The sequence below is a fragment of the Rhagoletis zephyria genome, unplaced genomic scaffold (assembly GCF_001687245.7).
Source record: "Rhagoletis zephyria isolate East Lansing unplaced genomic scaffold, Rhagoletis_zephyria_1.1 Rzeph_scaffold_00014, whole genome shotgun sequence".
NCBI lineage: Eukaryota > Metazoa > Arthropoda > Insecta > Diptera > Tephritidae > Rhagoletis > Rhagoletis zephyria.
Window position 1 is genome coordinate 356,405 of NW_016157098.1, and position 15,459 is coordinate 371,863.

General features: G+C 33.2%; 1 protein-coding gene across 14 annotated transcripts in view; it reads right to left on the bottom strand.

Moving 5' to 3' along the window:
* The window catches only part of Cadps (calcium-dependent secretion activator 1), a 390,371-nt gene that overhangs the window by 136,709 nt on the left and 238,203 nt on the right, over nucleotides 1-15,459 (bottom strand). For all 14 annotated transcript variants that reach the window (XM_017612228.1, XM_017612170.1, XM_017612176.1 and 11 more), the window contains 2 exons: nucleotides 11,111-11,267; nucleotides 6,441-6,582 (listed from right to left, as the gene is read on the bottom strand). In XM_017612228.1, coding sequence (XP_017467717.1) covers nucleotides 6,441-6,582; nucleotides 11,111-11,267 — 299 coding nt within the window. The remainder of the gene's footprint in view (nucleotides 1-6,440; nucleotides 6,583-11,110; nucleotides 11,268-15,459) is intronic.

A 15,459-nucleotide genomic window follows, 5' to 3' on the forward strand; every position in this document is an offset into this window, starting at 1 on the left:
GGCTATTTAAAAATTTGGGGAATCTGTAACTTCATCAGCGTTTTTCGATTTTAGTTTTTGTAATTCATTTTTAATACTTTCTCTGCGACTGGTTTAAAAAATGTGTGCTTATAGCGAGCTAAATAGGTGGATATGGAAAATAGAATATTATTATCCAGGAATGAACAAAATTCTGTTTTCAAAGTTGTGGCTGCCAGCCGAATCGGATCAGAATATTGCACCCCATTTTTTATAAGCATTTGAATATCAGATAGTTACGTAATTCTTATCTAATTAAAGGTCAGACCTATAGCTTTTTAATTGTTTGAGCATCGATTCTCTTTATAGCCAGACATTGATCATTTCTGCTGGAAATCCCTATTGAAGGAGCTTACTCTTTGACTTTAAATCGCAAAGAAGCGGCAGTTTTACCATAGAAATTTTTAGTCAAGGATCCTATGTATATCCCTATGAAAAAATATTGCCCGACAAGTAAACAAAATTACCGTTTTTTAAATTTTTGCTAAAAATAAATTCCTCAAAGAGCCTCATTTGAAATTATTGAAGCCAATATACAGGGTGTCCCAGAAGTAACCTGCCAAACTTTAGGGGAAGGTAGGTGGGGGGTGGGCTCTCTGATAAACAAAAAAATTTCATGTAAAAGTGTTACCGTTTTTGAAATATTTAAATTTTTTTGAATTAAAAAAATCGTGCCTTTTCATGTATTTTCTTTAACTGCATCTACAAACCAGGCTATACTTAGTAAATTTTTTATGTAAAATACTTCCAGATAGTTGCTTCTCCATACTCAAATGCAATGTAGTTAAAATATATNTTAACTGCATCTACAAACCAGGCTATACTTAGTAAATTTTTTATGTAAAATACTTCCAGATATTTGCTTCTCCATACTCAAATGCAATGTATGTAGTTAAAATATATTAAGGAACCGTCATAAAATTATGACTATTTTTTTATTGTCTTCAAATACTTCAAGAAAAAGTATATCAGTTAAATCTGCTTCGAAATATAATTGTAAAAACTTTTATTTTTCATTACATTTGCAATCCGGTGTAGCGATAGGTCGTTCATAAAACTTTGTTCGCAACATTGCCATTTCACCAAAAATGCCACTTTGCGACGTCTTATGAATCGCACTAATATGTTTAAAGACATTTTTATCAAAGTTGATAAATATGACATTTGACCACTTTTGTTACACAAATACCACGACCACAGGCAAAAATATTGGCTACAATTTCTCATTTTGTTTGCCATATATACGTTTTATCGGTGCACTTGCACAACATTCGCATTCGCAAAAGCTCCGCATTGATTATTGCGAATGCGAAAGCGAATGCGAATATTAAAATTAATGCGATTGCGAATGCGAATGCGAATATTCGCAACAACCCTGCTACGGACATACCGTTGATTTTTGGTAATTTTTTTGGTGAAGGTGTCGCTCATTTTTCCATATGAAAAAATGGTCGAACATAATTCGTATGGAAAAACGTAAGTCCTAGCTACTTCAAACTTGCACTTTAATGTTACAATGCACAATTAAATCGGTTACAAAACTGCATTCTCAGAATTCTGCTTATCATAACTATACGACACCCATATATTGAAAAGTTTTGACTATTTGTTTTATATTTATGATATCTTAATTATTTTTTTTTATAAATATATAGCTGATTTTTTAATTAATTAATGTTTTTAATTAGATACACTACACTCCATATTTTGTATGCTCAATTTGTAAATCTCTTTGAATTTAAAAAATAATGCAGAATATGCATAATAATGGAATCGTATCAAAGACGAAACTAAAAATAATGTCGATTTTTTTTTTTTAATTTTTCTTAAAAATTATTGTGAGAGAGCTGAAATTATTTTTACTTTCAACTTTGTTTTGACCATGCACATATCCCATTATGTTTTAGATTGGAACGTAAGTTTTTGTATCTATTTCCTAACTGATCTCTACATAAATGACTTTCCCTGTTTCATGCCCTTCCCTAGTGATAACAACAAATACACACATTCAGCCATGCTCCCATTTTCGGAATCGCAAATATTTTGCGTTTTACTTTTCAAATTACAAAATAACGTCCTCCAATATTCGCAAATCGAAATATTTTTGCGGTTTCAAATCGGTTGCCGCTGAGACAGTGGAAAGAAAAGTAAATGGCAAAATTAACATAAATATCAAGCTAGCTTAGTTTTAAATTTATTTTTAATTACGCCCACTATATTTTGTGATATTTTTGGCGTCCTAAAATTAACTTTTTATGTTGATTTTATTTATTTAATTTACTTTTTATTATACACATCTCATTTTTGGGCAACGAAAATTTATCGAAGAAACGAAGATTTACGTTTTGGAGCGGACGATACATGTGCGATAATTGTTGCATACCTTCAAGGGATGGCTTTTAAGTATGCTGGAAACGAAGTGGAAAATGGAACTTATCGATAACAAAAAGTTGCGAATTCAGGAGCACCCAAAAATAAAAACGTACCATTTTTACGACAACGCAAATCACAAAAGTAAGTGAAAATGGGAGCACGGCTGATTGTTACTGTTATAATTTTTTATCGCTATTAAGCTAGTTCTACGTATTGCGAATTCATTGATAAAGCTATCCTCGAAACGAAAGGACTTGTTCTTCCTGATTATATTGTATCCTAAACTTACCTATTTTTAATAAAACTAACTGTGGAAAGACTATAAAAAATTGGCAACTAATGGGTTAAAATATGGTCATCAATGGGTTAAATTATCCATAATTTGCATAATAATAAAATCAAATTAACTTAACATAAGGCATTACCAAAAACTGGGTCACCAATGGGTTAATGCATGATCAATAATGGGTTAAGACGTCAAAAATTTACTCTTAAAGAGTAGTTCAAGCGAGTCTAATGCAAAGAAAAAATTTTCAGAATTATGAGCACCCGCTTATATGGGCCGGCCCTAGTGTGTGGTAGTACAAAATATTTTTTATTGCCTGGTCGCGTACTGATTTATGATCATCGTAAAGCATTGATAGTATAACATTTGCTGAATGAGCAAAGTATGAGTTACTGAGTTCATAACTTGCCGCTCCTTGGAGCGAAGAAATTGCGCTCTGGTATGGTCTGGTCAAAAGAATCTTTATTGATTGTTTTGTATTCCTGTGTTATTTAATAAAAAAATTAAAGACTAACTGCAGGTTTTACCAGCAATTTAAGTGAAAAATGGTTTTCCCTTTTGGTAGTTTTCATAATAAATTCGTGAACCTGGATATAATTTTCGCGAAGAAATTTAAATGTTTTATTCAACATTCATTCGATGGCATTTGATGTAGTCCAGGGGTAAAAGCGAGCACTGCCACTCGGTCGGACCCAAGTTCGATCAAAAAAATTGAAAAAATACTTACACAGAAAATGTGTGTTTTTTTTTTAACAGCGGTCATCCCTCGGCAGGCAGTGGCGAGTATACTTCTGCTTGAAAAACTTTCTATTTATATTATTAAAATATTTGATAGAAACCCAACATTTTAACAATGCATTTGAAAAGTCCCAATTTGAGATAAATTATTTGATTAAAAATGTAAAGAGGGTTAATATACATATGTTTCACTTTTCTACAAGACTCACAGTGTGTCGTGTGGAACAAGCTAGATGGAAAAAATTTATTCCCGGATGTCTAGAAAAGGGTAACTTATAACCATTAAGGATATTCCCAGAGCCCCGACTTACACGTTTTTTTATCTCCCAAATTCTACTGAGTGGTGTGAAATTATTTAGAAATCAATAAATAATTTTACTGGAATGAAAAATATTTCAGTCGAACTTCTACATTTTTTAAAAACCTCTCATGGTGGAAGTGTGCAATTTAGCGTGAATTTTTAATAATGGATAATATTTCTGGTGGTATGTGTTATATTTCTTTTACTTAAAAGAAGTTTTGGACTAAGTTTAACATTGGAAAAATAGGTTTTAAAAATAAAAAAAATGAAATTTTTATTTTATTTTATATGTTTAACGGACCAAAAGTAAGATGTCACCACATGTTACCGGGCTGGATTTCGAACATGTGCTAGTAGCTTCTTTTGTGTTTATAAAAATATGCATTTTATGCAGCACAGTAGAGTACAACCTTTTTTTTTATATTTTTATGCAGAACGAACTCTTTATATTACAAGACTGGATTTTTTCGAGGAATGGCTAAAGGTCTTTACACATGATAGAAATTATCACTTTTATAGCTTTCTTAAGTCAAAATTTGAGCTGCATGATGTTACTAAAGTTACTGAAAGAGATATGAAGAAAAACTTGTCTTGCTATTCGTCGAAAATCGCATCTAAACGGCTAGCTGTGGGAAAATCAAAAGAGCGTTTAAGTGCGAATAAAATCTGGATAGAAGCTGACAAGTTTCAATTCCGAATATGTCCTGCGGAAATAAAACCTTTTTTAGTACCCAGAATTACTACTTCTGCGGTGGATACCTCGAAAAGTGTTCGGGGAACCTTCATTTAGAACGAAAAAACGTAGAGTAGAAAATCTAGTTCTGTCGCGAAGTGCTGTAGTTGTTGATGACTGATGCAGACGTATTTACGCGTTCGACAGGAGAAAGGGCCAAATTGAAATAAATAAGAGGAATAAGTGGAAACCCATAATGCGAAAGTTCTGCTTAACAAAATATTTCAATGGAATCTCATAGACAATTAACTGGCATAAGGCATTAGCCTATTACGTAGATTCTAAGTGTACTGCACACTCATACAAGACGACTTGACAGTGGTCCATGAAAGTGGGTCATGACGTGTTTGCGTCATATCACTGTTTGAAGAAGTCTAAAAAGTTCTGTTATCCTTCTGAAGAACATGTGTTTGTATCAGAAGCAATCCCTGTTAGATAAAACCGTACAGCGTTCCATGGAAGCTGTGTGGGAAGGCATAAGCTGTGAATTCCCAAATTCATCGTTCGTTTTTATAGGCACATGGGGTTGTGCCGGAAGCTCTGGCCACAATGCTTACAAACATAGATTTGAGAACAGCGAGGATAATGATGAGTTTCTATTCGAATTTTCATTGGTTCCTCTTAGATAGCTCGGCAAAAACATAACACAATAAAATGCTGGCGTACTACCACGAACAGGGACTTGCTGTTAATGCTGCTAATGATATCAGATCCTCTGTTCATCAGTTTTCGAAGAGTTACTCAAAACGAAACTGTAAAATTGTGTCCAGAACTCATACACCTTGTATCTACCAATGGGACAGAGTCCCTGCTGCAACCAAGTTTTTCCAGAAATGAAACCTGACTGACTTATCGGATGACGAAATTTAGTATAAGTTTCGTCCCATTGTAAATTTTAATATAAATAAATTTTGTTTTATTTTATTGGATGCTTTTGTTATGTACGCAGCTTTGTCGAGAGGATATAAGCCTATAGGACACTTTTATGCTCTCATTCTCTTGTGTTTGTAAATTATATAAAACTTTGTGGAAAAATTGTTGTTGAAAACAACTCGAGATACATCGAAATCTTTCGTCATAGTTTTCACAAATATTATTTTTTAGCTGCGTGCCTTCTACCAGATTAAAGGACAGACTAGTAACTATAGACCAAGGGGTACTTAATAAATATATCATGACAACGGCTTGGTTTACAATAAAATGACTGTAAAATAAACTGATTTATTTCTTACTAAAGTGCAGTTTTTACGCAGTAGGCGTATAGAAAAGTATACCACACTATGGTCTCTCCATGTATGCAACTACAAAGCTTCAATATTCGTTTACATAAATGAATTTCTCCCATGGTGATAGAAAATATAGCTTTCCGAATTCCAGCAACCAAAAATTTTGCGGAATTCGTAATAATTCCAAAACCAGAATTAATCCGAAAAAACGGATGAACGGAAATCAGTGTCCTAAATATACCCAAAGTAACCGAAAATAATTTTGTTCACCTAGTTTGTTCCAGATGATACACTGTGAGGCTCTGCAAATGCATTAAAAGTTAATTCCAGAAATTTTATCTATAGAAAAAGACTCATAAATAAGAAAGTACGAGGCATTACGCATTTCAATGTCTGGTTATCATTACCTCCCAGTTTATTATCATTTTCGCCGTTTTCGACAGCCTGCATATAACATATGATCGATAAAGGAGTCGTATTTAACCGGCCTTTGTATTATAACATATTGCTCTTGTGTGTGAACCAGCGCAGTCTTGCTGAGCAACCGGTGTTTTGATTTATCTATCCGGGATCTTAATAAGTCGCCATATATGTGTTTGGAAAATCTACGTGACCTACACTGGAGTATTGGTTTGACAGGGCGGCAGTTGGCTACTGGCTGCGTAAACCGTCGAAATTCTCTTTTTTGCGTTTCAGTATACACGAAACAAGAACTCGCGAGCAGCAATATATTTACCATATTCACTTCATTAGAGAATGACTTACCCTTTACTGTCCCAGCGTTCCTTCTCGAACCCCTTGTGTATTGATTGCGCGATAGATGATTCCATGAGATCCACGTAACGTACAACTAACGGTGCAAACGTGTCACGCAAATGCTGATGGAAGCGCCCGTTGCGCAAATTATCTGGAAAAAATGTACAAACCCATGGGTACACAATAGGCGTGTTAAACTCATATAAATAAAAAAAGTTTTGCTTGTATTTAAATTCAAATCCTTTATGGTGATTTCGTTTCCACCAAAAATTTCGCTTTTTGATTGCCCTTTTCTCTTTAAGTGTTCGATTCTAAAATAAAGGCAAAGGGTGAGAAAATTTTGTTTTCGTTTCTTATTATTGCACGCTCTTGTAAAGCAAAAAAGTCACATTCTTTGCCCTGTGAAGCTTTTTCGGGGGAAATGGTTGCCCTGAAAATCAGATGGTTGTTTAAAACGACAATATTATGAAATGCGTGAGCTAGACAAGGACAAGAAGGCAAAAACATGTTCTTTTACAGGGTTGAGTGCAGGGATGGGCGTTTTTGAATGAATTATTATTCAAATAAGAAATAAAATTTTATTCATAACTTTTCTAATTTTGAATGACGAATACATTTTTATTCTTCATTCAAGCAATTTCGAATGATGAATAAATGTTTATTATGCATTATTCAGTATTATTTGAATCATGAATAAAAATTTATTCTTCATTCGAAATTACTTGAATGATCAATAAAAATTTATTTGTTATTTGAAATTACTTGAATAAAGAATAAAAATTGATTCGTCATTCTAAATTATTTGAGTGATGAACAAAAATTTATTCGTTATTTGACATTACTTGAATGATGAATAAAAATTTATTCATCATTCGTAAGTGCTTGAATAAAGAATAAAAATTTATTCGTTATTTGAAATTAATTGAATGATGAATAAAAATGTATTCGTTTTTGTTATTTTATGGCCTTATAACAATTATATTCAACAAATCTTATTGAGCTTGAGGCCGTTTTTAATGAAAAACTTATTGTTGAAATGCAACAATAATTTGAAAAAATGGTAGAAGTGATAGCTATTTCGGAAATCACCACATTTCCTCATCAGACTTCTTTCAGTAGGATTCGAACCGACGATCCCACTGACTCAGCCAGTTGCCTATGCACCGTGCTAAGTACGCCTTGTAAATTATCGTTTGCTTATTTCCACTATTTTCATTTTTGTTATGCCAACACAATCAAGCGCAGCTATTCCGCTGCAATTCACTTGATCATGTGGTTGTTGGTTTTGTTGGTTTGTGCTAATAATTCTATTTTTAGAATGCTTAACTTTTAGGTGTGCTCGTCCTTAAGTTATTTGTTTTTTGTTATTTTTTGGCCTTTTAACAATTATATTCAACAATTTTATAATGAGCTCGAGGCCATTTTTTAAATGAAAATTTATTGTGGAAAAGCAACAATAATTTGAAAAAATGGTAGAAGTGATAGCTATTTCGGAAATCACCACATTTCCTCATCAGACTTCTTTCAGTAGGATTCGAACCGACGATCACCACTGACTCAGCCAGTTGCCTACGCACTGTGCTAAGTTTGTCGCCTTGTGAATTCTTTTTGCTTTTTCCACTATTTCATTTGTTAAGCCAACTACAATCAAGCGCAGCTATTCCGCTGCAATTCACTTGATCATGTGGTTGTTGGTTTTGTTGGTTTGTGTTAATATTTCTATTGCTAGCATGTTTAACTTTTAGGTGTGCTCGTCCTTAAGTTATTTGGTTTTGTTATTTTATGGCCTTATAACAATTATATTCAAAAATTTTTTTGAGCTTGACGCCGTTTTTAATGAAGAACTTATTGTGGAAAAGCAACAATAATTTGAAAAAATGGTAGAAGTGATAGCTATTTCGGAAATCACCACATTTCCTCATCAGACTTCTTTCAGTAGGATTCGAACCGACATCCCACTGACTCAGCCAGTTGTCTACGTACTGTGCTAAGTTCGCCTTATGAATTCTGGTTGCTTTTTCCACTATTTCATTTGTTAAGCCAACTACAATGAAGCGCAGCTATTCCGCTGCAATTCACATTTGATCATGTGGTTGTTGGTTTTGTTGGTTTTTGTTAATATTTCTCTTATTAGAATGTTTAACTTTTAGGGGCGCTCGTCCTTAAGTTATTTGGGTTTGTTATTTTATGGCCTTATAACAATTATATTCAACAATTTTTATTGAGCTTGAGGCCGTTTTTAATGAAAAACTTATTGGGGAAAAGCAACAATAATTTGAGAAAATGGTAGAAGTGATAGCTATTTCGGAAATCACCACATTTCCTCATCAGACTTCTATCAGCAGGATTCGAAATAACGATGCCACTGACTCAGCCAGTTGCCTACGCACTGGCCATGTGGTTGCTGGTTTGGTTGGGTTTTGTTAATATTTCTCTTATTAGAATGTTTAACTTTTAGGTGTGCTCGTCCTTAAGTTATTTGTGTGAATTGCAGCGGAATATCTGCGCTTGATTGTAGTTGGCTTAACAAGTGAAATAGTGGAAAAAGCAACAAGAATTCACAAGGCGAACTTAGCACAGTTGTTGTTGTTGTTGTTTCTTTTATTCAGTTATTCATTTTCCTGATTACGCCCATCCGTGGTTGAGTGTAACATCAAACACATTTTGCAAAATTTTTTGGAAGAAGCGAAATCACCATTAGTCTTTTCATATTTGAGTTTTTAGTCTTAGTTTGACGGCGGTGCAATCGGGCCATATGACCCAGTCAATGAGTTTTGTTGTCTAAACTCTTATGTAGTTCTATACCGAAACCCCTCACTAAAGAGAAAAAGAAGAAAAGCCATGTTTATGATTGACAGGCTGAAAGGCCGAGGCAGACTTTTTATGAGAATACCGTCGGCGCTCAGTGATGGAAGCAAATCAGGTGCCAGATAAATCATCGGCTAATATGGTGAGCCAATCGGTGATTTTTGCTGTGATTGATCGCAAAACCCGAAGTTGGCTATTAGAACTAGGAACCTTAGGCATCAAAATCATCAAATTCTATCGCCTTTAAGGCGCAGAAGTTTTGGACCAAAACTCAAGGCTACAAGGTGTCCAGTCCTTAGCAGACTGCGGAAAAGCTTCCTAGGAGCAGACTTTCTGGTCACGGATCGTGGTTAACCCTAAAGTTCTTCTACCACTATTTTTTTTTGAAGTTTCAGAAACAGTTTCCAATTGAATCCACCATCGCTCACTGGACTGACTGAATAGGTGGATTGTAATTTTTAATACTTTTTATACATGTAGATATTTAAACTACCTAACAGACGATATTTTTTATGTATATATGCCATATGTACATATGCAGGTTACATATATACACACATACTTGTATGTACATTGGGGTGGTCCAAAAAAAAGGTTAAAATGTTAAGCTCTCACCCTCTATGATATTTCTAAATGAAAAAAGAATACTACCCATATTTTTTTGTTAGCAAAAATGATATTTATAACTGTTATGTCTCTAGGGCCAATTTTTCAATTTCCTATGTGGTAGGTTAAGGAGCTTTTCGACCGGTTTAATAAAAAGCAAACAATGTTCATTTTTCCTACTACGCATTTCGATGTTATTGACATCTTCCTCAGGGAGTTGATATCAGTGTGTGTTTTTTGTTATATTTTTTTTATGTTTATCTAATGTAAGTTATGTTTTTCAGCAAAAAATTGTTATAGCAACGAATTGTAATTGTTATAACTTTTATGTACATACATGTGTGCCTATTCGGTTGTTTTTATGTTTTGTTTTCAATAAACACCAGACTCCCTTACACTACCCCATATTTAGAACTGTCGAAAAGATCATGAAGTTTTCCATGTATTTTATATGAAAAAAAACTTTTTCGTGGAAATTGTTTAGAATTCTTTAAAATCAATATTTTGTGACCGGAAAACTCTGTTTCTCTTCCAATAATAACACCCAACTGTTTATTTTAGCATTTTTTAATATTATTGATTTTTTATGGTTCCCCCGTTGCATTTTTTGGGGTTTCTGGTGACCTGCAAATTATAGTCAGTATTCAAAAATGGTTATGATAAGAGCGGGAAAAAATGTTCATGACACTTGCATTACAAAAGGTTAAAACCCATTTAAAAATGCAAAATGTTTCCGAAACTTGTCAAAAACAATTCTAGAATTCCGAGCGGAGTGACTCTTATGAAAAGGATCGGAAGTGCATTCTTATGGTTTTCTGTCTTCTTGAGAAAAATAATATGTAAGTATTTGTAAACTGATGTTATTCTACATATCGATGGCTGAGTGGAAGATCGACCTATCTCGGCAACCAGTTCGAAAACGCTCTATCTCAAAAAACTTTTCAAGAACGCCCTATTTCAGAATTCGTTTCAAAGACGTCCTATCTCAGCTGCCGATTCAAAAACGCCCTATATCAGCATATTTTCAATAAATTTTGAAGTGAGATAGGGCGTTTTTGAACCGAATTTTAAAATAGGGTGTTTTTCAATTAAATTCTGAAATAGGGCGTTCTTGAAAAGTTTTTTGATATAGAGCGTTTTCGAACTGGCTGCCGAGATAGGTCGATCTTCCACTCAGCCATCGATATGTAGTATAAAAGTACGGATATAAACTTAAAAACAGAAAACTGGAAACACAAATACAAATATTACAGCATACCACTTACCATCTGCGCGCAAGTAATCGTTAAGTATTTGAAATAGTGGAAATGAGTCCCACGTATCAGGTGCCTGTTCGGAAAGAACCCTATCCATGTCCACGGCAAAGAGAGACCAGAAAATCTCTGCATGTTCCACCAACAGATCGCTAAACCAAGCGAATGCCTAAACAGCGTAGAATAAGAATTGGGAAAAAGCATAGCGTAAGACACAGCAAATAGATTTATATATATATGTGCTATATTAAGGCGGTCCAAAATTTGTTTTCCAGCCACCCCCGGAACTGAAGTATATAGAAAATAAGAAGAAAATATTGTTTTCAAATTGTTAATATTTATGTTAAGGTGCAAGCTTCCAATTTATTTTATATGAAGAAAATGCATGCGAAAAATATATTTTCTCTGTGTAGATACATAAATACATACATGGAAACCTTCCAACGCCCAGTTGGTCCACAATGACATTTGATACCCAGTTTGTGCCCGTAATGTAAAAAATTAGTATATTTATATACATGAATTTCAATGTGAAGTCAAAATAACAAAAGCAAAATGGCCGATCCAATATAGAGGCGAAAATCTTATAAACAATATTTTATGTAAAAAATAATAAGAATAGTTAATTAATTAATGCATAATTAATTAATTAGTTATTCTTTAATTATATTTTTAAAGAGATTTTGGGGTCGCTAAATTCGAATCTGAAATCAAAATAATAAAAACAAAATAGCCGTTCCAATATAACGCCTAAAACCAAAAAAATGGGTTAAATTTGAAAAATGTTAATTTGGGTACAAAATTCGCCTTAAACAAAATGTCGGAAACGGTCGCAGTCAATAAGTAGTTTTATAGTTTGGAATAAAATTACCTTGAAATAAACATAATTTTTTGTGAAACAGTGAAAAGGACTTATATCTTTTTCTTTAAACTCAAGTGAATTAATTACTAAAAACACAGGCCTTCGATGGTCTAACCTTAGAAAACTAATTAGCAATTCTGGCAGGTATTATGAAAAAATTTTATCACGTAAATTTTCCGAGAAAATTGGTTTTTTACTTTCCTTAAGTTGCCGCGTATTTCAAGCGTAAACTTCGAAATTCCATACAATTTCTGATTTACTTAAGGGCTGTTTACATACGACTATTGCTTTGCTGTGCTTCAAAATTCCGCTTTGACAGATAAGTTCAATACATGATTGTATATGAGGGTTGCTAAATAGAATGCGAAAAAAGCAAAACGAAGCAAAATCATGTGCAACTCTCAACTTTTGCGCGCTTTGGCGATCAGCTGTATACATGTATCTTTTCTCACGCACTTACATTTGAATTTAAAGGCAAATATGAATTATTATTGTTAGCATTAATGCATATTATTATATTTTTACCTTTTTTGCACAGATAAAAAATGGAGGAAAAATACAACCCAGAGGCTGTCAAAGCGTTTATTGTAGCATGCCTTCTACGCTTCACGCTTTGTTGTTAAAGTTCGAATTGTCAATGCCTTTCCTTTCTCATTAAATAGGCGTGCGATGGTTTCCGCCTTGAAAAATTAATAAGCAATTTAGTTAGGAGTTAGGTACTAGCTACGAAAAAATAGCAAAAAATTCCGTCACATAATTTTTCCGAGAAAATTACTTTTATTATTTTTCTTAGTGTTACCACGCATTACTGGCGTTAACTTCGAATTTTAAATAGTTTTTCTTATTTACATAGTCTTAAGGGGCACTTCTAACTAATACGGTTTTTTTTTTAGTAAAAATTGTATTTTTAATTATTTAATGTTTGTTTTTCTTTCACGAAAATTGTTAAAACTTACTTTTTCAGTTTTGTTAGTGTTAGCGCGTATTAATAGCGTTAACTTCGAATTTTCATAAGCTTTTATTATTTACTTAGCCTTTTTAGGGGTATTTTTAATCATTGCTATTTGTTTTTAAAGTAAAAATTTAATCATAGGTTGGATAACTTTTGGCTTTTCATGAAAATTGTTAAAAATTCTAGAATATGCATTTCATCAATTAAATCTCGTTGAGTTAGCCAAAAACAAGGCTGAATTTTTATTTAGCACACCTAGATATTTAAAAATATAATATAATTATTGGAAAGGGGGAAATATTATTTAATTTCGCATGCCTGTGATATTAATCAGTAGAACATATTAAAAACGTTACAAATAATTCATTATATATTACTCACTTGTAGAAGAAAAACCAATTTTAAAAATTTAAAATCGATGGCTGGCCAACCTTAAATAATAAAATCCCAAAATCGATAGTTTTTTTGGGATTTATGGGCACGAAATAGGGACCAAATATCACTGTGCGGCTCATCAAATATTAACCGATTTCAACATTAAAAAATGCGGGATTTTCGCCCATATGCAATAATTCTGGGGTGGCAGCAGGAAAATTGAAAAAGTTGATTTTCCTCGAAATTTTTCGACCACCCTAATGAATTGTAAATGTTGTACGCATTCAAATGCATGCATGTAGGTACATGTGCATGTGCGTTTATTAGGAGCATAGCATTACCAGTGTCAACAAATCAGTCATTTCATTAATACGTATGTTAGTTAATTTCTTATATTTTGAAATGGCCAAACAGTTATTAATCAGTTTTAAAATGCCAATAATTTTTATGTTCCGTTTTTAAATTGCCAAAATGACCACTTTTAAACAAACACAAAATTATTATACCCAAAGATTATATCCAATTTACAAATGAAATTACCAAAAAAGTATGTAAACAAATGGATGTGTAGCTTTTAAATTACTACTATGTATAGTTTTTCAATCACCAAAAATTGGTGTTTAATTTTTAAATTTGCAAAAAAGTGCTTCCTTCAAAAAATTTTGTCTAGTTTTTAAGTTACCAAAAATGAATGTCGCGATTTAAAATTACAACAAATATATAACCGTATTTCAAACGAAATACATTTTTAACGTTTCGTTTTTGAATTGCTTGTTTAAATGCTTGCTTAATTTGCTTGACTTACGAGAATGTAATGCCCCTAAGGCCATGCCTAAATACATACATATACATATACCTGTGTTCGCGGCTTAACAACTTAAGTCGGAATGTTGGCTTCAATATAATGCTTCATTCCGTTTATTATTTAAACCGCAGGGAACTTTTTTATGAGGCTAATGGGAATATTTTGGGAGGGTTAGTGGAATCGGAATTATTTCTTTCATGTTTATTTGCCAATAGTGCGTCATTCGCACGCGTAAATTAATCTAGAACCAACCTCCCGACTTAATCTTCTATGTGATATGAACACAGCTATGTGCATTTATGTTTAGTAACTATTTATGCACTAAAGAGAAGTTAATGAAAATTTAAAATGATGTTGGAAAACGAGTTTGCATGTAGATATGCAGTAGGCATGTATGAATTTATGCATAAGCATATGTATGTATGTTGTTTTAGAGTTTTACTAATAATATGGGATTCAAACTACGCAAAGTGTGTTTATAAGAAGTGTGAATATCTTAAATTTAGGTGGGTATAAACTTGCGAAACTCGATCACTAAAATACGTAATTTGAAAAACGAAAAATTACAAAATGCTTACCATTGAAAGTATATGTACATATATTTTAAAAGCAAAGTGTGCAAAGAAATTCATTTTAAATTGCATTCTGTTTAACAGCAGCATCTACGACTACACTGAAAATTTGTATAACAGGCTAACCTAATATTCACGCACGCCGCCTATTTACTGTCAAAAATTTCTCATGCACATACAACTTGTATGGGACCAACCGAAATTGAGCGGCGTGCGTATGAAGCTAACTCAATTTCCAATTTTTGTTCTGCGTGACATTTTGATTTGACGTTTCGCTCAATGAAATCAAATGCAAACGCACGCAAGCCATGTTCGGGTGACGAAAAAAAAACAAATTCGACGGCGTGCGTACCAAAACGCAAGCCGCGAATATTAGGTTAGCCTGTAATTCGTATAATTCGACACCACACGTATGTACAAATACAGCAAAAGAAACTGTTTAACAAAGCCTACTGCGCCCGCTGGCCTATTGCCACCTTGGCTATAATATCACTGCAGGGTTCAGAGGTAGAGAAGTTAGCTAGCGACTATTGCAATAAGTTTTTTTAATGGTGACAGGCCAAAATTATCTTTCCATTTCAACTACGACCTTTAAAAATTGCAAATCTTCCACAACTTAATACTTTAGCTACAGATATTTATTTTATGTAATAATTTCTCGAAGAAACGACTCTAATGTTTTTACACTGATCTTCGAAGTTTATCCTTAACAAAGAGTTTTCGGTTCAATATATTTAATATGAAAGTATATCTATAAACAGGCAGATGTTTAAAACTCAAGAACCGTTGGGGGGG